Here is a 22,243-nt window from a genome sequence, read left to right on the forward strand (position 1 = left end):
AAATCTTTCAAAAAAAAAAAAAGAATGTCATGAAAATTAACAGGGCCAACAAATCAACTCCAAAGCAGACTGCTCTGCTGTCTGACTCTGTCTGTGTGTACGTATGAATGTGTGTGTATGAGAGAGCGCAAGTGTTCATGCTGATGTTGAAACATAAGGAGGTCTTGGTGTTATATTTTTAGATGAGTGTTCATCTAGGGTTTTTAAACTGTCTTAAATGTTTTACATTTGATCTGCTGCAGTCCATATCTGTAGCCAAAGGGTTGCCTCTGTGGTCTGAATCTTCCTAACCAAGATGTGCCTGGCAGCGTTTGACAAAGCGAATAAGCGAATATTAGAGGCCCCTCTCTCTCTCTCTCTCTCTCTCTCTCTCTCTCCCTCGGGCTCCATATTTCCCCTTCCTTGCTCTCTCTCGCCCTCTCGGTTTATCCTCCGCTGACGAGGCACATATCCAGTATGTCTGTAGTGAAGTGGTGTAGCTTCTACTAACACAGCTGCACACCAAGGCATACCTCCATCTCTGGGCTTAACCCAGTTATTTCAATCCTGCTGCACGTCACATCTGACCACTTCAATAGAATACTGCCTCACTTCAATAGAATAAGTTCTCATTGCTCAGCTCGGCAACAGGGCTCAGCTCTATAGCGGGGCCCATTTTTCCAGTCTCTTAAGCATATGTGCTTGGGACAGCCATATTGGCCTGTCGTTTCCCAGTACAGCTACAGTATCCTTCGCTGACATGTACAAATGTAAAACCTGGCTTTGAGATTTCCTTTGTTTCTTGCTGGAACAGCAAAAAATAAGCTCATTTTGTTTCTCTGTAGGTCGAGGACAGGTGGTTCCCCTGGGGCCTATGATCGCAGCTTCAGGTGGAAATACCACCAGTTCCGCTTCCTGTGCCATGTAAGTGCTGACTCTCGTCTCTTAGACCTCTGTTATGAAAACAGGCTCTTACCTCGAGCCCAGTTCTTTTCTACTGTTCAGACCTGAGATCTCTTTGTCTGCCTAGTATTGATGAAATGGATTCTTACACTTTTCTCTGCCTCTCCAGTCCAATGCCTTACCCAGTCATGTGAAAATCTCAGTGTCCAGACAGACTCTGTTTGAAGACTCATTTCAGCAGGTAAGAATGACATGGAGTCATTTTCCCTACTGAGGATATTCTATTCTAAATGTTACGTGATTAAACTTGCATGAGGGTTGCTATAGTTGGTTATGTATTCATTAGTACCACCTATTTGTATTTGAACAACTACTATATGGTCGTAGGGTGGAAGTTTATTTCTGATGTGCTGTATGTGCCTGTGTTTTTTGTTCTATTTCCTCAGATCATGAATGTGAAACCCTATGATTTGCGTAGAAGACTCTACATCATCATGAGGGGAGAGGAAGGTCTTGATTATGGAGGCATTGCTAGGTAAGATGACCGTTTCCTGCCTGCATGTCTGGCCTGCTGCCTCTTAAAACAGTTGTCTTTCTTTCTACTACCTCAGCTCTTAGTCTTCCTGGTCTACCCTGTATTCCTTTACTTAAATGTCCGTCATCCATCGTTCATCATCTCCCTCACAGCCCCTGTCTCTTGCACTGTTGTCTGTGTGTGTTTTGGTGTTTGGGGACTGGTGACAGTGTGTGTCCACTTCTGGTTGATGTCAGCGGTGGGATCCCGGGCTTTGTTCCTCCCTCTCCTCCTCCACGTGGTCTGTGTTTGCGTGTGTCTCTGTCTCTGGTGTCGCGCCAGTGGTTTTACCCTATGGTAGGTTACGTCATGCTGTTCTACCACAGGGTAGAACCACGGACGGGATGTTTGGAGGTGTCTGCACTGCCCCGGTACGACCCCCGGGACTAGCTGGCCGGCCGTGGGGGCAAAGGTCAGGGGCTTGGTGGTGGCCGGGGCTTCATTCTCTACATGCATTTCATGTTCCACATTATACTGCTTGTCTTCATGGTGTTTTGTGTATATGTATATCTGTATGCCCATGTGCTTAGTGTGTACATGTAATGATTTGAAACAACAATTCAGTGATTGGACCATTCCCCAGTGAGGCAGCTTCTCTTTTATTTTTTGCTGACAGAAAGTTTGGTTATGGAGTTGCTATATGAACATTGTTTGGGGTTCATTAGCATACACTGCACTACATTTACACCACTTAGTATGATGCTAAATGGAAAAATCAAGGGGTGTTCTTCAGGAGTACACGTTTTTGTTGAAACTGCCGAACCGTGAATAACCCCCATATGTAGAATAATTTATGAATTTGACATTTTTGTTTTGCTTGTTTTAGTTGCAGGTGTGTGCATAAACCAGACCCCATTTTGACAAAGTATTTTGAAATTGTACCATCTATTTTAACAACCATGCAACTTTTTTGTGCTGTCAAAGTCACTGATTGTGTCATGTTTGCTGTTGGTGTCAAATGTTGTGTGGTTTTGTAATGTAGGAGACGTTTTGTAAAATTCTGCACGACTCAATACAAGGAACAGGTATGGCAAAAAGTAACAATTTGTAGCCCTCAAGGATAGGCAGAAGGGTTAAAGGGTTGTAGTTAGCCCGTACACACCCTGCTTTTCCATGAGGGAAAACAATGTTCTGTCTCTAGATATAGATGTGTAATGCCCTTTCTCTCCCCAATACAGAGAGTGGTTCTTCCTGCTGTCCCATGAGGTGTTGAACCCCATGTACTGTCTGTTTGAGTACGCTGGGAAGAACAACTACTGTCTGCAGATCAACCCCGCCTCCTCTATCAACCCTGACCACCTCACATACTTCCGCTTCATAGGGCGATTCATTGCCATGGTGAGCAATGCCCCATTGGCAAATTTTGCCCAGATCTGCAACAACCGAAGTCAACTACAACAATAGTTATGGTTAGAATTGAGGAACAGATGGTGAGGATGTGTAGCAAACATTATTTTTTTTAGGAACAGGAGCGGTGAGGACAGTGTATGATTGTCTGTGGGGGAGTGTTCTTCATCTGTCAGTCGTTTCTAAAGCTGTGTGTCCTTAAGGCAAGTCTGTTATGCTAAGAACCCTCCCCTCCCCCACCGCCCATCTTGCCAAACCCAACTCTCTCTGGGACACTATCCAGAAGCTACAGGCCCCAAAACCAACAGCTCCCCCCTCTCAATCCCCTCCTCTCCTCCAGAGCATGACCTCACTGCCACACACAGCCCACACCCGCCAATAATGGCCTATATTTAGTCTGCTAGCACACTTCACACAACACCCCTTATAAAGATGCTTGTCTCATCTAGCCCATGTCTTCTCTCCCTCTTTTCTGGGCTCCCTTTCTCCTCTTTTTCACTGCCCTCCATCTCCTCCTGCTCCCCACTTCCAGTCTCTCCCTCCCTGCTTCATGTCCTGTTGCTCAGAGCAGAGGATGACGCTAGTACTGACGTTGCAGACTGATCAGACTGAGTCACATAGGGGAGGGTGTCTATGTTGTTTTTGGACAGATATACACTGGGGCTCTGCTATTACATTATACAGTCTGGGTCTTAGCAACTGCTTCAGTACTAACTGAATCAATCAGTCTTTTCCACACAGAGACAGACTTGTGACTGACTCGTGTTTGTGTGTGTGTTAACACTTAACTGTGGTTAGGCTAATAGATCAAATTTAATTTGTCACGTGCCAAATACAACCGGTGTAGACTGTGTCATGAGATGCTTACTTACAAGCCCTTAATCAGCAATGCAGTTAAGAAAAATATTGAATAAATATCAAATCAAATTTATTTATATAGCCCTTCTTACAACAGCTTATATCTCAAAGTGCTGTACAGAAATCCAGCCTAAAACCCCAAACAGCAAGCAATGCAGGTGTAGAAGCACGGTGGCGAGGAAAAACTCCCTAGGAAGAAACCTAGAGAGGAACCAGGCTATGAGGGGTGGCCAGTCCTCTTCTGGCTGTGCCGGGTGGAGATTATAACCGAGCATGGCAAACATGTTCATAAATGACCAACATGGTCAAATAATAATAATCACAGTAGGTCTGGGACAGGTAGCACGTCCGGTGAACAGGTCAGGGTTCCATAGCCGCAGGCAGAACAGTTGAAACTGGAGCAGCAGCACGGCCAGGTGGACTGGGGACAGCAAGGAGTCGTCATGCCAGGTAGTCCTGAGGCATGGTCCTAGGGCTCAGGTCCTCCGAGAGAGAAAGAGAGAATTAGAGAGCATACTTAAATTCACACAGGACAAGACAGGAGAAGTACTCCAGATATAACAGACTGACTCTAGCCCCCCGACACAAACTACTGCAGCATAAATACTGGAGGCTGGGTCAGGAGACACTGACCCCTCCTAAAGTAAACTAAAATAAACTAAAGTAAAAATAAGTAATGCACTAAAATTCCAATAACGAGGTTATATACAGGGGGTACCGGTACAGAGTCAAATGTGCTGGGGTACAGGTTAGTCAAGGTAATATGTACATGTAGGTAGGGGTAAAGTGACAATGCATAAATAATAAAAAGAGTAGCAGCAACAACAAATATTCCAAGTAGCCATTTCATTAACTGTTCTGCAGTCTTATGGCTTGGGGGTAGAAGCTGTTCAGGAGCCTTTTGGACCTAGACATGGCACTTCGGTACCGCTTGCCGTGCGGTAGCAGAGAAACGTTCTATGACTAGGGTGGCTGGATTCTTTGGCCATTTTTAGGGCCTTCCTTTGATACCGCCTGCTACAGAGGTCCTGGATGGCAGGAAGCTTGGCCCCAGTGATGTACTGGGCCGTATACACTACCCTCTGTAGCCGAGCAGATACCATACCAGGTGATGATGCAACCATGATGCTCTCGATGATGCAGCTGTAGAACCTTTTGAGGATCTGAGGACCCATGACAAAAAAAAATAATCTCCTAGGGGGGAATAAGCGTTGTCGTGCAGTCTTCAAGACTGTCCTGGTGTGTTTGGACCATGATAGTTTGTTGGTGATGTGGACACCAAGGAACTTGAAGCTCTTGAGCTGCTCCACTACAGCCCCGTCGATTTGAATGGTGGAGTGCTCGCCCCTCCTTTTACTGTAGTCCACGATCATCTTCTTTGATCACGTTGAGGGAGACGTTGTTGTCCTGGCACCACACTGCCAGGTCTTTGACCTCCTCCCTATAGGCTGTCTCATCGTGAACAGGCCTACCACCGTTGTGTTGTCGGCAAACTTAATGATGGTGTCCTGCTTGGCCGTGCAATCGTGCGTGAACAGGGAGTACAGGAGGGGACTAAGCATGCACCCTTGAGGGGCCCCTGTGTTGAGGGTCAGCGTGGCAGATCTGTTGCTGCCTACCCTTACCACCTGGGGGCTGCCCGTCAGTAAGTCCAGGATCCAATCGCAGAGGGAGGTGTTCAGTCTCCGCTTCCTTAGCTTAGTGATGAGCTTTGAGGGCACTATGGTGTTAAACTCTGAGCTGTAGTCAATTAACAGCATTCTCACGTAGGTGTTCCTTTTGTCCAGGTGGGTAAGGGCAGTGTGGAGTGCAATAGAGGTTGCGTCATCTGTGGATCAGTTGGGGCGGTATGCGTTATTGGAGTGGGTCTATGGGATGATGGTGTTGACGTGAGCCGTATGTGTCTGTATCTAGGTGTGTATTGGCCCATAGGAGAGATGACGCTTATGGTATGTTTTAGTTTTGGTATGGTACTTATTGCAACCTCTCCTCCCCTCTCCCTTTTAGGCCCTGTACCATGGCAAGTTCATCGATACTGGCTTCACTCTGCCATTCTACAAGCGTATGCTCAACAAGAAACCCACTCTGAAAGACCTGGAGTCTATTGACCCTGAGTTCTACAACTCTATCATGTGGGTCAAGTAAGTACACCGCCCGTTCATTATGTGTGTGTGGGACTGTTTGAATATGGTCGCCCCTTGTGGCAAACAGTGTATGTGAAGATGGAAGTGTTTGACATAATTCCGTAGCTTAAAGCTTTATGTGTGTGTTATGTCTACAGAGATAACTGTCTGGAGGAGTGTGGAGTGGAGCTGTACTTTGCTCAGGATATGGAGATTCTAGGGAAGGTGTCCACCCACCAGCTGAAGGATGATGGAGAGAATGAGCTGGTCACCTCGGAGAACAAGGAGGAGTACATCAGGTCAGCCATCTCCGTCACTACTTTGACTCCTGTCTGTATGCCTGTCAATCCCTGTGATACCAGACATTGGTACTCCACAGACTAGCATTAATGTTGTTTCATGTTGACACTCAACTTGTTTCAATAAATATCCTCCCTTGTTGCTTAGAAAATGCTATATCTCATCCCTGTTTCCTCAGTCTGCTGACAGACTGGCGGTTCATGCGTGGTGTGGAGGAGCAGACCAAGGCCTTCTTGGATGGCTTCAATGAGGTCGTGCCTCTGGAGTGGCTACGCTACTTTGATGAGAAAGAGCTGGAGGTATATAAAGAGTCTGCAAGAACATGCTGGGTTAGCTAGGGCGGTGTTATAGGTTATGAAGCTTTTGCAAAGTCTTATAAGTTGGTAGAGGGGACTATTTGTTTCAGATTCCCTCTCTTTGACTGTGGATTAATGGTACGGTCTCATTCCTTCCTCCAGCTGATGCTATGTGGCATGCAGGAGATAGACCTCAGTGACTGGCAGAAGAACACCATCTATCGGCACTATACCAAGAACAGCAAGCAGATACACTGGTTCTGGCAGGTATGGTGGCCTCTCTTCACAGCATCTTGTGTGTATATGAGACTGTCTATATCTCACTATGTGCATCCTTGACATGTCTTACCTGTGTGTTATACAGGTGGTAAAGGATATGGACAATGAGAAGCGGATCCGCCTGCTCCAGTTTGTCACAGGAACATGCCGTCTGCCAGTCGGAGGGTTTGCTGAACTCATAGGTCGGTTGCTCCACCAATTCGGTGCCTCTTCAGATGTATAACTTGGTGGGGGAAAAAATGTTTGATTTCACCTAATTTAAACATTCTGTCGTACAGAGCACATGTCCAACTTAATAAAAAAACGTTCTCAAGAGGTTAAAGAAAATAATTACTCTAAGTGTATATTAAGTGCCAAATAAAGTAACAGTGTTGGCAATTTTGTCTTAAATCAGCCTTGTGACAGGGGGAATGGTAGGTTGTGTGCAACAGGAAGTGGCAATGGATGCAAAAACAAGTATGTAGTTAAAACATTTTGAGCCTGTCTATCTATGGGTAACAGGGTTGATGTGTTATGCTCGACCCACTCAGTCTTCCACCACAAAACACCAGAAAATGGTCAAAAAGAGAATCAGTTGTTCAATGTTTCTTTTGAATTTTTTTTTTTTTCATCATATTAAAACGACAGTTCAGATCAAGTAACAGGGTTGACCTTAAAATGAGAGACCTGTTATTTTTGTCATTGAATGAATCACTAATCACATTGTTATTCATTTAATCTTCAGAAATGACTTTGTCAAAGCAACAAAATAACTAAACCTTTACAATGATGGTGAAAACCTGGAGACATGTTGGGGTTAAGTAGGTTAAAATCTTCCTGGAACCACAAAGGGACATGTCAAAATGCAGAAATGTAGCACTTTAGCTAATCTTTATTCAAATAAAAAATGTATTTATTGAATTCTTCATTGCCTGCCGTTGTGCCCTTGAGCAAGGCACATAACCACCCACAACAACTGCTCCACGGGCACTGTGTGGCAGCTCCAACCTCTCTAACCTGTATAAATATGTGTGTCTCTCAGAGGGGTTGAAATAAAGCTGAAGTCAAATTTTGGTTTGGACGTTGTGTACAATTGGCAAATAACTTTATCTTAATACAATAACCACCTTTACTGTCAAATGTCTTTTGACAGAAATGTAATTCCCTGCCCAAGAATCTTACATGGTCTCTCTTTCCCTTAGGGAGTAATGGACCACAAAAATTCTGTATAGACAAGGTGGGGAAGGAGACTTGGCTTCCAAGAAGTCACACCTGGTGAGACTGACATTTTCCTAAATTCCTCTGCCAAAGTTGATTTCTCTTTCCCATGACCATTACTTTTGTATCTATGAATGTACCCCTGCTAACCACAAATTTATCCATCACTGTCAATTTTCTTTTCATCTCGAACACTCACACAGCTTCAATCGTCTGGACCTGCCACCCTACAGGAGCCTGGAGCAACTGAAAGAGAAACTTATGTTTGCCATCGAGGAGACCGAAGGATTCGGGCAGGAATAAGGGAGAAAAAATACTAATAATCACATTATGAGTGAGGGAAGGTGGATAGAGAAAGAAGAGTCATTCATTCAAATAGTTTTTTTTTGTCAATCATAGGGATATGAACTCTCCAATCATCTAGACCCCACTTCCAGATCATGTGTGGTTGGGAGACCATAGAGAACCATAGATACAGGTGGGCACACCAGTCCTATCATACTAGGCTGTGGAGGGTGCTGGGGGGTACAAGGGAACCAGTAGGGAAAAGGTGTGTGTGCTGAGGGGATGGTCCAGACAGGTTAGTGTTATATTATATGACCATAAACCCCCTCTCCTGCCCGAAGACCCCACCCACTAGATCTAGAGACACACCAAAAACATAAAGGATAATGTCTTCAAATAATTATATCAACTGCAAATCGCAACGACAGCACAGCTACAGCAACTATATCTTTTGAAGATAAATGAACATTTTAAAAATAAGTCTGTGAATGGAAGAGAGAAAGAGGTTATAATTAGTGACCTCTTAAGAGGATTGATTGGTGAAATGTGATTTTATTTATTTTTTGTTCATTGTGAAATTCAGCATTACCTGTACATAGCTCAAATAAATGACTCAAATCTTAGTGGGTTGATTGTGATGGTAAGAAATCACATTTTTTCAGAGCCTTGGTTAATTGATTTTGGTTAGAATGTCATTCTACTGCTAGAACACTAATTGGGTTATCCAGCCAGCCATGTTAGTCTGCTAACAGTATTACTGTGAAACAGCTGTGCCCATGCCTTCCCATTTCAATCAGAAACTTCAACCGCTGATACTGACAGGAGACAATGACAATGGCAGCAAGTGATATACATGATGACGCAATCGCCATTGCACTGCACACTGCCCTATCCCATCTTACCAGGAGGAATACCTATGTAAGAATGCTTTCCATCGACTAAAGCTCAGCCGTCAACACCATAGTGCCTTCCAAACCTCATCACTAAGCTTGGGGCCCTGGGAAGTGGTGTGTATTCATGGATGCCAAGGGAAGCCAGACTTCCCCCCCCCAAAAAACGTATATTTTGTCGCTCTGTGTTTCATACATTTCCTTCAATTCGCAAGAGGTGCATGGTATCTCACCGGAGAAAGCATCCAAGCAAACTAAACAGCGCCCCTCAGTGTCTGCGTGTAGCCCATCTGTGCTGTCTGGTCAAAAAGAGTCTGACATTGTTGCCACCTGTAGCATTGAATGCAAGGAAAGCCAGTGAGCATTTGGCCTCCCTTGATAATTAAAAAAATAAAATAATAGCCAATCAGCGTTGAGCTAAAGCGAGCGAGCTCAGTTGTGAAAGGTTCTGGCACACCCAAAAAAAAGCTTAAAGGGAAGTCAGTTTGCATTTGGCTTCACACCAATCACATCACAAGTCAAACGTTATTGACAGAACTTGAATTGTTGTGTCGTTGTCCTCCAGTGGCTACCTAGCTAGCTAAAATCGTCCCTTTCCTAAATTTGCCATGGATGGAGATAGGGATTTGGACTTGTGGTTTTACTCCATTCTCCATGCTGGCCAATGATTATAACGGTGATTCGGATCCAACCATACATTGTCCCTGGCCTGAGAGGATGGAAGTTCAACATAGCTAGATGGAGTAACGGCTAATGTTAATTAGCTGGCGCATCGTTGCCCATGGAAGGAAGCATTTCAGCAAGGTAGCCAAGGACAACAAAAATTAAGACCATTTAGGCAACATGAAATAGTAGGATGGCATTGGCCTTTCTAGAAGTAGTGAGTCAACATGTTTTTTTCTAATTGCATGCACACACACACATAAATCAGTACCATGAACAGCCATACCATATTTAGATTAGCTTTGGATATTTTTGAATTGTCATTGTATAAGACTAAGCATAGGTGATTAGATTATGTTGAAATTGTGCTACAAAACTGGAGGCAGTGCCTGTTTTCTTTACGACTTACAGTAACAATCCATGGTTCGAAATCAATATTTGTTTAGTAGTTTGAAAATGTTAGAAATTTTAACTTGCTTGACCATGCTGTAGGTCATGTAACTGTTTGTTACATGCAATATGGTTTGTGGACTTCCCAGGACAGCTGTTGCTCTCCGGTTTTGTAATTTATTCTGCAACTGTGTCTTATTGTCTTGGCCTTAGGCCTATATATCATGGTGTTTTTTTCTGGCTTGGCTTCCCTACTGATTTTAACCATGCACCGCTATTGGCCCTGTGTCAGAATCGCACCTTGTGCAACTGGGTCCCGGACTTCCTGATGGGCCGACCTCAGGTGGTGAAGGTAGGCAACAACACCTCCACTATGCTGAGCCACGGGGGTCCCACAAGAGTGTGTGCTCAGCCCCCTGCTGTATTCCCTGTTCACCCATGACTGCGTGGCCACGCATGCCTCTAACTCGATCATCAAGTTTGCAGACAACAACAGTGGTAGGCCTGATTACCAACAACAATGAGACAGCCTACAGGGAGGAGATGAGGGCCCTGACGTGATGCCAGGAAAAGAACCTAAACGTCAACAAAATGAAGGAGCTGATCGTGGGCTTCAGAAGACAGCAGAGAGCATAGCTAGGTCAGATACGTAGGTTTGCCAGCCAATGACTTAAATACATACATGCCAAATGCCACATATAGCCTATATATCAGTACATACACTATCTAGGTCTAATATATAGTACAGTGCAAATTACAATACAATATAAGCACAAATCTTCACAGTCCCATTTGTGCAGTAAGATGATCTTTTATCTTGTTTTTTTTTTTTACTGGTTTTATTGCTAGCTTGAGTTACCTGGGGTGGCAGAGAGTTACATGTAGTCATGGCTTTATTTAATACTGTGAGTTTCCTAGCCTTTGTTCTGGACCTGGGGACTGTGAAGTGACCTCTGGTTGCATGTCTTGTGTTTTACCGATGAATGTCCAAACTGTGTGCCAACTGCTTGAACTGACAGTTAGGTACCTTCACATCAATACCTTGCACCAAGACCAATAGGGATTGCAGTCAATCTCAACTTTGAGCCAGGAGAGACTGATATGCCTGTTACTGACACTTTCCCTCCGTCTACATCTAAGTGCGATATGTGCTGCTTTGTTCTGGACCAACTGCAATTTACTTATGGCCTTCTTTGTTGCACATGACCACACAGCTGCGCAGTAGTCCAGGTGCGACAAAACTAGGTCCTGTAGGACCTGTCTGGTCGATTGAGATGTCGAGAAGGCAGAGCAACGATTTATCATGGACAGATCTCTAACCATTTTAGCAACTCAATCAATATGTTTTGACCATGACAGCTTGCTATCTAGTGTTACACACGGCAGTTTAGTCTCCTTGACTTGCTCACTAGCCTCATTATTCAATGATGGATCTAAATCCAATAAATCTCTTTTATTAGCTGGCAGCATACCACCCTGCATACCACTGCTGGCTTGCTTCTGAAGCTAAGCAGGGTTGGTCCTGGTCAGTCCCTGGATGGGAGACCAGATGCTGCTGGAAGTGGTGTTGGAGGGCCAGTAGGAGGCACTATTTCCTCTGGTCTGAATATAAAATAAATATATAATAATAATATCCCAATGCCCCAGGGCAGTGATTGGGGATGCTACCCTGTGTAGGGTGCTGTCTTTCAGATGGGATGTTAAATGGGTATCCTGACTCTCTGAGGTCATTAAAGATCCCCTGGCACTTATTGTAAGAGTAGGGGTGTTAACCCCAGTGTCCTGGCTAAATTCCCAATCTGGCCCTCAAACCATCACGGTCACCTAATAATCCCCAGTTTACAATTTGGCTCATTCATCCCCCTTCTCTCCCCTGTAACCATTCCCCAGGTCGTTGCTGTAAATGAGAACGTGTGGAAAAGGCATTGTTCGTCACCAAACTGTTCCTGGATGTTTGGGCGAAGTTGCTCTCGGAGGATGTGTTGGTACCATTCTTTATTCATGGCTGTGTTCCTAGGCAAAATTGTGAGTGAGCCCACTCCCTTGGCTGAGAAGCAACCCCACACATGAATGGTCTCAGGATGCTTTACTGTTGGCATGACACAGGACTGATGGTAGCGCTCACCTTGTCTTCTCCGGACAAGCTTTTTTCCAGATGCCCCAAAGAATTGGAAAGGGGATTCATCAGAGAAAATTACTTTCCCCCAGTCCTCAACAGTCCAATCCCTGTACCTTGTGCAGAATATCCGTCTGTCCCTGATGTTTTTCCCGGAGAGAAGTGGCTTATTTGCTGCCCTTCTTGACACCAGGGCATCCTCCAAAAGTCTTCACCTCACTGTGCGTGCAGATGCACTTATACCTGCCTGCTGCCATTCCTGAGCAAGCTTTGTACTGGTGGTGCCCCAATCCCGCACCTGAACCAATTTTCAGAGACGGTCCTGGAGCTTGCTGGACTTTCTTGGATGCCCTGAAGCCTTTTTCACAACAATTGAACCGCTCTCCTTGAAGTTCTTGATGATCCGATTAATGGTTGATTTAGGTGCAATCTTACTGTCAGCAGTATCCTTGCCTGTGAATTCCTTTTTGTGCAAAGCAATGATGACGGCACGTGTTTCCTTGCAGTTAACATGATTGACAGAGGAAGAACAATGATTGCAAGCACCACACTCCTTTTGAAGCTTCCAGTCTGTTATTCAAACTCAATCAGCATGACAGAGTAATCCCCAGCCTTGTCCTCGTCAACACTCACACCTGTGTTAACGAGAGAATCACTGACATGATGTCAGCTGGTCCTTTTGTGGCAGGGCTGAAATGCAGTGGAAATATTTTCTGGGGGATCCAGTACATTTGCTTGGCAAAGACGGACTTTGCAATTAATTGTAATTCATCTGATCACTCTGATCACTCTTCACATTCTGGAGTATATGTATATTGCCATCATACAAACTGAGGCAGCAGACTTTGTAAAAATTCATATTTGTGTCATTCTCAAAACTTTTGGCCACAGCTGTATATTGCTGAGTCGTCAGCGTACATAGACACATAGGCTTTATTCAAGGTCAGTGGAAGGTCATTTGTAAAAACAGAAAACAATCATGGTCCTAGCCAGTTGCCCTGCGGTAAACCACACTCAACTGAATTTGCATGAGAGAGGCGTTCATTAAAGAAAACCCTCTGTGTTCTATTCAATAGGTAACTCTCGATCCATAGTAAGGCAAAGGATGCAAATCCATAACACCTGAGTTTTTTCAGCAATAGGTTATGATCAATGACATCAAAAGCTTCACAGAAGTCTAACAAAACAGCTCCCACATTCTGCTATCAATTTCTTTCAGATAATCATCAGTCATTTGTGACAGTGCCGAGCATGTTGAGTGCCGTTCCTATAAGCACGCTGAAAGTCTGTTGTTCATTTGTTTTCTGTAAAATATGATCAAACACAATGATTTCCAAAAGTTTGTGACTCTCTAGTGACTCCCCACTCCCCATCCCGCATGAGGGAGCGTAATCATCGACTGACACTAATTAGCATAACGCAACGGACATAAATATTCCTAGAAAATATTCCTATTCATGAAAATCACAGGTGAAATATATTGAGACACTGCTTAGCCTTTTGTTAATCACCCTGTCATCTCAGATTTTCAAAATATGCTCTACAGCCAAAGCTAGACAAGCATTTGTGTAAGTTTATCGATAGCCTAGCATAGCATTTTGTCCAGCTAGCAGCAGGTAACTTGGTCACGGAAATCAGAAAAGCAATCAAATTAAATCGTTTACCTTTGATGAGCTTCGGATGTTTTCACTCACGAGACTCCCAGTTAGATAGCCAATGTTCCTTTTTTCCAAAAAGATTATTTTTGTAGGCGAAATAGCTCCGTTTGTTATTCACGTTTGGCTGAGAAGTCGCCCGGAAATTGCAGTCACGAAAACGGCGAAAAATATTCCAAATTAGCTCCATAATATCGACAGAAACATGGCAAACGTTGTTTATAATCAATCCTCAAGGTGTTTTTCAAATATCTATTCGATAATATATCCACCGGGACAATTGGTTTTTCAGTAGGACCGATTGGAATAATGGCTACCTCTCTATTTTACGCGAGAATCACTCTGGGAGCCATCAGGTGACCAGTTGCGCAATGTAGCCGCTTACGGGTATTCTTCAACATAAATGCGTAAAACTACGTCACAATGCTGTAGACACCTTGGGGAATACGGAGAAAAAGTAATCTGGTTGATAGCCCATTCACTGCTCAATAGGGACGCATTGGAACGTAGAGCTTTCAAAAGATGAGTCACTTCCGGATTGGATTTTTCTCAGGCTTTCGCCTGCAATATCAGTTCTGTTATACTCCCAGACAATATTTTTACAGTTTTGGAAACTTTAGAGTGTTTTCTATCATAAGCTGTCAATTATATGCATGTTCTAGCATCTTGTCCTGACAAAATATCCCGTTTACTATGGGGAACGTTATTTTTCCAAAAATGAAAATACTGCCCCCTAGTCACAAAAGGTTTTAAGCACATGTAACAGGCTGATTGCTCAGCTGTTTGAAACATTAAAGGGTGCTCTGCTATTTTTGGGTACCTGAATGACCTTTGCCTCCCTCCATGTCTAAGGGCACACATCGTCTTCTAGGCTTAAATTGAAGATGTGGCAAGCTGGACTCAATGTATTCCGCTACCAACCTCTGCAATTTGCCATCCAGGTTGTTGGTACCAGGTGGTTTATCCTTATTTATAGATAGATGGCAACAATGTTTTCACCTCTTCCACACCCACCTTGTGGAACTCAAAACTACAGTGCTTGTCTTTCATTAGTTGGTCCATTATGCATGAATATGAAGGCACGGCCTTTGTTGTTTGCATGTCATATAACTACGTTTGCTAATCTTGTCAACAAAAAAATTATTAGTGGCTGACAATATCAAAGGGTTTTCTTATGAACAAGCCATCTGCCTCAAGAAGAATAGTTTGCCTTTTTGCCTAGAATTTTATCCCAAGTACTCCAGAGCTTTTTACTATCATTCTTTTATATAATTTATCTTTGTTCCATAGTATATTTTCGAATTATTTTTGTTTAGTTACGTGATTTCTCAATTTACTGCATGTTTGCCAGTCTGCTGTGTTGTCAGACTTCCAGTATTTGCTATTCTCTTTGCCTCCTCTCTCAGCCATACAGTTTTTCAATTCATCATCTATCCATGGGGATTTGGCAGTTCTAACAGTCAGTTTCTTGATGGGCGCATGCTTATCAGAAACTGGAAGAAGCAGTTTCATAATTGCAGCATCTGGATATTCCTCATAACACACATCAGACCACCAAATATTTTTCATTGGAATCATTGCAAAACCTCCTGTATTATCGTTTATACACAATTTTAGGTCCAGTCTTTGGAACATCGGTATTTCTAGATATGGCTATTATATTATGATCACTACATCTACCAGATATCTACTGTAGGTCCATCCGCCCAGCTAGATAACAAGGTCCGACCGGCCAGATAGCTACAGTTGAAGTCGGAAGTTGACATACACTTAGGTTGGAGTCATTAAAACTCGTTTTTCAACCACTCCACAAATTTCTTGTTAACAAACTATAGTTTTGGCAAGTCGGTTAGGACATCTACTTTGTGCATGACACAAGTCATTTTTCCAACAATTATTTACAGACAGATTATTTCACTTATTATTCACTGTATCACAATTCCAGTGGGTCAGAAGTGTTAGTTGAGTTTGCCTTTAAACAGCTTGGAAAATTCCAGAAAATTATGTAATGGCTTTAGAAGCTTCTGATAGGCTGTTTGTCTTCATTTGAGTCAATTGAAGGTTTACATGTGGATGTATTTCAAGGTCTACCTTCAAACTCAGTGCCTCTTTGCTTGGCATAATGGGAAAATCAAAATAAATCAGCCAAGTCCTCAGAAAAAAAATTGTAGACCTCCACAAGTTGGGTTCATCCTTGGGATCAATTTACAAATGCCTGAAGGTACCACGTTCATCTGTACAAACAACAGTACACAAGTATAAACACCGTGGGACCACGCAGCCGTCATACCGCTCAGGAAGGAGACGCGTTCTGTCTCCTAGAGATGAACTTACATTGGTGCAAAAAGTGCAAATCAATCCCAGAACAACAGCAAAGGACCTTGTGAAGATGCTGGAGGAAACAGGTACAACGGTATCTATATCCACAGTAAAGTCGGTTCACATAATATGAAAGGCCGCTCAGCAAGGAAGAAGCCACTGCTCCAAAACCGCCATAGTAAAAGCCAGACTACGGTTTGCAACTGCACATGGGGACAAAGATCGTACTTTTTGGAGAAATGTCCTCTGGTCTGATGAAACAAAATTATAACTGTTTGGCCATAATGACCATTGTTATGTTTGGAGGAAAAAGGGGGAGGCTTGCAAGCCAAAGAACACCATCCCAACCGTGAAGCACGGGGGTGGCAGCATCATGTTGTGGGGGTGCTTTGCTGCAGGAGGGACTGGTGAACTTCACAAAATAGATGGCTTCATGAGGAAGGAATATTATGTGGATATATTGAAGCAACATCTCAAGATGTCAGTCAGGATGTTAAAGCTTGGTCGCAAATGGGGCTTCCAAATGGACAATGACCCCAAGCATACTTCGAGTTGTGGCAAAATGTCTTAAGGACAACAAATCAAGGTATTGGAGTGGCCATCACAAAGCCCTGACCTCAATCCCATAGAAAATGTGTGGGCAGAACTGAAAAAGCATGTACGAGCAAGGAGGCCTACAAACCTGACTCAGTTACACCAGCTCTGTCAGGAGGAATGGGCCAAAATTCACCCAACTTATTGACAGGAGCTTGTAGAAGGCTACCCAAAACGTTTGACCCAAGTTCAACAATTGAAAGGCAATGCTACCAAATGCTAATTGAGTGTTTATAAACTTCTGACCCACTGGGAATGTGATGAAAGAAATAAAAGCTGAAATAAATCATTCTCTCTACTATTATTCTGACATTTCACATTCTTAAAATGGAGTGGTGATTAAATATCAGGAATTGTGAAAAACTGAGTTTAAATGTATTTGGCTAAGGTTTATGCAAATGTCCGACTTCAACTATATGTCTGTTCGGCCAGCGGACCATATAGGTAGCTCTGGCTGGCCAGATTAAACAGCATGATCATTACATAGGTCAATCTTGTGCTTGGGACAATAAAAGGCCACTCTAAAATGTGCAATTCTGTCACACAACACAATGCCACAGATGTCTTAAGTTTTGAGGGAGCATGCAATTGGCATGCTTGACTGCAGGAATGTCCACCAGAGCTGTTTCCAGATCATTTAATTTTAATTTCTCTAACGTCGTTTTGGAAAGTATGGCAGTATGTCCAACGGGCCTCACAACCGCAAACCACTTGTAACCACGCCAGGCCAGGACCTCCACATCCGGCTTCTTCACCTGCGGGATCATCTGAGACCAGCCGACCAGCTGATGACACTGAGGAGTATTTATGTCTGTAATAAAGCCCTTTTGTGAGGAAAAACTCATTCTGATTTGCTGGGCCTGGCTTCCCAATGGGTGGGCCTATGCCCTCCCAGGCCCACCCATGGATGCACCCCTGCCCAGTCATGTGAAATCCATAGACTAGGGCCTAATAATTTTATTTCAATTGACTGATTTCCTTATATGAACTGTAACTCTTTGAAATTGTTGCATGTTGCATTTATATTTTTGTTCAGTATACTATCCCCTATAGTACAAACGTTTACCTATTCTATTGGTCAACTTGTCCTTCTGTGTGAGAAATAAATATTCCAAACATTCTCTGGGAAAGTTGTGGGATGCAATAGATCTCAAATTAATACAACCACCTTTTAAACGCAATGAGTCTGATGCAACAGATCAGAACATTTAGCTTAACATGTTGATAAACTATTAGGCTATTTCTTCACATTATAAGTGCAGCACTAATGTTCCAAAATGCAATCAATTAGCGAGAAAACACAGTTCTCAAAAGTGAACTGGACATGATTTGGAAAGACACACACCTGTCTATATAAGGTCTCACAGTTGACAGTGCATTTCAGAGTAAAAACCAAGCCATGAGGTCGAAGGAATTGTCCATAGAGCTCTGAGACACGATAGTGTCGAGGCACAGATCTGGGGAAGGAAACCAAAAAATGTCTGCAGCATTGAAGGTCCCCATGAACACAGTGGCCTTAAATGGAAGAAGTTTGGAACCACCAAGATTTCTTCCTAGAGAAGAAGGGCCTTGGTCAGGGAGGTGACCAAGAACTCGATGGTCACTCTGACAGAGCTCCAAGGTTCCTCTGTGGAGATGGGAGAACCTTCCAGAAGACTTGCATCACTCCACCAATCAGGCATTTATGGTAGAGTGGCCAGACGGAAGCCACTCCTCAGTAAAAGGCACATGACATTCCGCTTGGAGTTTGACAAAAGGCACCTAATGGACTCTCAGACCATGAAAAACAATATTCTCTGTTCTGATGAAACCAAGACTGAACTCTTTGGCCTGAATGCCAAGCATCACATCTGGAGGAAACCTGGCACCATCCCTATGGTGAAGAATGGTGGTGGTAGCATCATGCTGTGGGATGTTTTCAGCTGCAGGGACTGGGAGACTAGTCCGGGTTGAGGGAAAGATGAACGGAGAAAAGTACAGAGATCCTTGATGAAAACCTGCTCCAGAGCACTCAGGCTGGGGTGAAGGTTCACCTTCCAACAGGACAACGACACTAAGCACACAGCCAAGACAATTCAGGAGTGGCTTCAGGACAAGTCTCTGAATGTCCTTGAGTGGCCTAGCCAGAGCCTAGACTTGAACCCGATCTAACATCTTTGGAGAGACCTGAAAATAGCTGTGCAGCGATGTTCCAGAGCTTGAGAGGATCTGCAGAAAAGAATGGGAGAAACTCCCCAAATACAGGTCTGCCAAGCTTGTAGCGTCATACCCAAGAAGACTCAAGGCTGTAATCGCTGCCAAAGGTGCTTCAACAAAGTACTGAGTAAAGGGTCTGAATACTTATGTAAATGTGATATTATTATTTTTTAAATAATTTGTAAACATTTCTAAAAACCTGTTTTTTCTTTGTCGTTATGGGGTATTATGTGTAGATTGACGAGTGAAAAAAACTATTTGATCCATTCTAAAATTAGGCAGTAACGTAACAAAATGTGGAAAAAGTCAAGGTGTGTGAATACTTTCCGAATGCACTGTATATCAGGAAAATATGCAGTCCACAAGAAACCGCAACAGATCATTTAAGATACTAATTGCATAAACAAGGTAACGGGAGTATAGTACAGTAATAAACTCATCTCATTAAAACAACACTTCTATATGTTATGATTATGCTACCATAATCGCTCCATTAACTCAGGTGATCTGAAATTCACCAATGTGAAAAAGGACACTTTTGGAGCCTATAGTGGTTGTTTAGAAATGTTATTTCTGACCAAGTCAGGATAGGAACTGAGGACCTTTAGGTCCATTCTTCCCCTTCCTCGAACATAGCAAAAACATAATTGTCATTGTTTTTCAGCTTATCATAATGAATAATAAACACATATTATGAAGAAGCCTCAATAGCATTTTTAAAATGTTTTTCCTAATTTCTTCCTCCTTTTTCTTCTACCCCCTTTCTTCCCCTTCTTTCTCGCACTTAACATATTATTGTTCCCCAGCTCCACCAGAAGCTGACTGTAAATCGCTTCGGATGAAAGCTTCTGCTCAATGGCATATACAGTATTATTATAATATATTGCACCGTAAACAATTTGCTGTACATTGTGTCACAGTAAAATGGTGGTCCATTCTCCTCAGGAGCAAATCCAAAAGATGCGATGCATCCACAGAATTTACACACCCAGCAGCGTCGTTGATACATTTTCTGCCGTTAAAGAGTGACCAATCAGATTAAATGCAGTACGTTTTTCATGTTGGACATACATATTGCACCATACATAATTGCCTGTATGCAGTGTCACAGTAAAAGGGCGGATCCATTCTACTCGAGCACTTTTAGTTTCCAAATCCACAGTTTTACACCCCAAGGACTGTCACTGCTCATTTTGAGGCCCTTAAAAAGAGTGGCCAATCAGCCTACATGCAGTACGTTTTTCATATTGAAAATGAGTAGTGACACTCCTCGGGGTGTAAACTCTGTGGATTTGGAAACAAGAAGTGCTCCTGAGTAGAATAGCCCCATTTTACTGCGCCACAAAGTACAGGGAATTATGTACAACACAATATGTAGAGTGACTTATTCCACATTTTGTGTTACAGCCTGAATTTAAAATGGGTTTAAAAAAATATCACCCATCTACACACAATACTCCATAATGACAAAGTGAAAATATGTTTTTTGAAATGTTTGATCATTTATTGAAAATTAAATACAGAAATATCTAATTTACATAAGTATTCACACCTGAGTCAATACTTTGTAGAAGCACCTTTGGCGGAAATTACAGCTTTGAGTCGTGCTGCTGGAATTTAAATCTTTGCCCCAGTCAGGTCGTTTGCACTGAATCTCTAGGCGTGCTATCATGTGCCTTTTTCTCGGGAGTGGCTTCAGTCTGACCACACTCCCATAAAGCCCAGATTAGTCAAGTCCTGTCACGACTTCCACCGAAGTCGGCTCCCATCATTGTTCTGGCGGCAATCGACGATTTTCATTCTATAATTATTGCATGTATTTAGTCCTCTGTTCCCCACCATGTCTTTGTGTGTAATTGTTTATTGTTATGTGGATTTTGTCAGGCGCTATACTTTTGCTATGTTCCGTGTTTTTGGCACGTTATTGTTCTTATGTGCTGTCATTTTTGGACCGGAATTAAAGTGTGCCTGTTTATTACACTCTGCTCTCCTGCACCTGACTTCGCCTCCCGTACACACCCCTGACAAGTGTTGTAGAGACTGGTGTCCTTCTGGCAGGTTCTACAATCTCAGCCAAGGAACTGTAGTTCTGTCAGAGTGGTCAGTGGGTTCCTGGAGAACACTGTGCTCTTGGAAACGTTCAACACTCTATAAATAGTTGTATACCTTTCTGCAGATATAAGCCTCCTCACAATTCTATCTAAGAGTTCTATAGACTGTTATTTGGACTTCATGGTATAGTTCCTGCTCAAACATGCACTGTCAACTGTGAGACCTTATATAGATAGGTGTTTTTTTCTAAATCAAGTTGTTGTGACATCTCAAGGATGACTAAAGAAAATTGGATGCACCTGAGGTCAATTTGGAGTGTCATCATAGCAAACGGATGTGAATACTTATATAAATTAGATATTTCTGTAACACAACACCATTTTTAAATAAGTCAAGGGGTATGAATAATATGAAAAAAAACAATTGGCCACTCTTTAAGGGCCACAAAATGAGCAGAGTCTCTCCTTGGGGTGTAAACTCTGGATTTGGAAACTAGAAGTGCTCCTGAGTAGAATGGACCCCATTTTTACTGCAATACAATGTACAGGAAATTGTGTAGAGTCCAATAAATTATAGAAGTATATACACAAAAAACATCGTTGACCATTTAGGCTTGAAAAAATAAACAAATGAATCACATACCATGTAGAAATACTTAAAATTATTTGTATGATAACTACAGGTCTTTCGATAACTGTACACATTTTCGCCCTGATTATTAATTTACAAAGTATACAGGATTGGACTCTTATTCTGAAAGATTCCATATATCCGTAACCTGGAAGTGATAAACTATTCTTGCCTGCTTCACACGGAGTATGTCTTGTGTGCAAATAAGAATGTGTGTAACGCAATGAATATTGGCTGTATCGTTGAAATACATATATAAGAGAGGCTACGAATAACCGTTTTTTATTCACTTTACGTACCTTCACAACAGGCTGCTGCCACCATATAGCTAGTTTGTTTAAAACTCGCTGCAATATGTGGACCGCCGATGAGATTTCCAAACTGTGCTACCAGCGCTTCAGCGAGTTGCCCAAGAGAGGAAAGCCCGAGCCGGGCAGAGAGTGGACGCTTTTGGCCGCCGTAGTAAAGTGTTCAGTGTCCCCGAATCAAGAGAAAGGTGAAATATAAATGCATGTTGTTAGCTTTGCGTCATCCCCTTCAGTTCATGTTAATACAAATATTGTACTTGATTTTCTACCAGACTGAATGTCAGTACAA

The 22,243-nt window shown here is 42.9% G+C and overlaps 2 protein-coding genes and 1 long non-coding RNA gene across 7 annotated transcripts in view; 2 read left to right on the forward strand and 1 right to left on the reverse strand.

The window, feature by feature from the left end:
* LOC112218466 (NEDD4-like E3 ubiquitin-protein ligase WWP2) overlaps positions 1-8,764 on the forward strand; it is a 51,085-nt gene extending 42,321 nt beyond the window's left edge. For all 3 annotated transcript variants that reach the window (XM_042301475.1, XM_042301476.1, XM_024379287.2), the window contains 11 exons: positions 825-903; positions 1,052-1,123; positions 1,329-1,417; positions 2,635-2,794; positions 5,669-5,802; positions 5,943-6,083; positions 6,263-6,383; positions 6,543-6,647; positions 6,745-6,841; positions 7,841-7,913; positions 8,060-8,764. In XM_042301475.1, the coding sequence (XP_042157409.1) occupies positions 825-903; positions 1,052-1,123; positions 1,329-1,417; positions 2,635-2,794; positions 5,669-5,802; positions 5,943-6,083; positions 6,263-6,383; positions 6,543-6,647; positions 6,745-6,841; positions 7,841-7,913; positions 8,060-8,159 (1,171 nt within the window). In that variant the 3' untranslated portion in view covers positions 8,160-8,764. The remainder of the gene's footprint in view (positions 1-824; positions 904-1,051; positions 1,124-1,328; positions 1,418-2,634; positions 2,795-5,668; positions 5,803-5,942; positions 6,084-6,262; positions 6,384-6,542; positions 6,648-6,744; positions 6,842-7,840; positions 7,914-8,059) is intronic.
* On the reverse strand, positions 5,968-22,028 carry LOC121840067. Its single transcript, XR_006079354.1, has 2 exons — positions 21,946-22,028; positions 5,968-6,882 (listed from the first exon to the last, which is right to left on the reverse strand). It is a non-coding gene; the product is annotated as an uncharacterized LOC121840067 (long non-coding RNA).
* Positions 22,001-22,243, forward strand: part of adat1 (adenosine deaminase tRNA specific 1) — a 38,514-nt gene continuing 38,271 nt past the window's right edge. For all 3 annotated transcript variants that reach the window (XM_024379289.2, XM_024379288.2, XM_024379291.2), the window contains exon 1: positions 22,001-22,142. In XM_024379289.2, the coding sequence (XP_024235057.1) occupies positions 22,001-22,142 (142 nt within the window). The remainder of the gene's footprint in view (positions 22,143-22,243) is intronic.

Source organism: Oncorhynchus tshawytscha, linkage group LG19 (assembly GCF_018296145.1).
Source record: "Oncorhynchus tshawytscha isolate Ot180627B linkage group LG19, Otsh_v2.0, whole genome shotgun sequence".
Classification (NCBI taxonomy): Eukaryota; Metazoa; Chordata; class Actinopteri; order Salmoniformes; family Salmonidae; genus Oncorhynchus; species Oncorhynchus tshawytscha.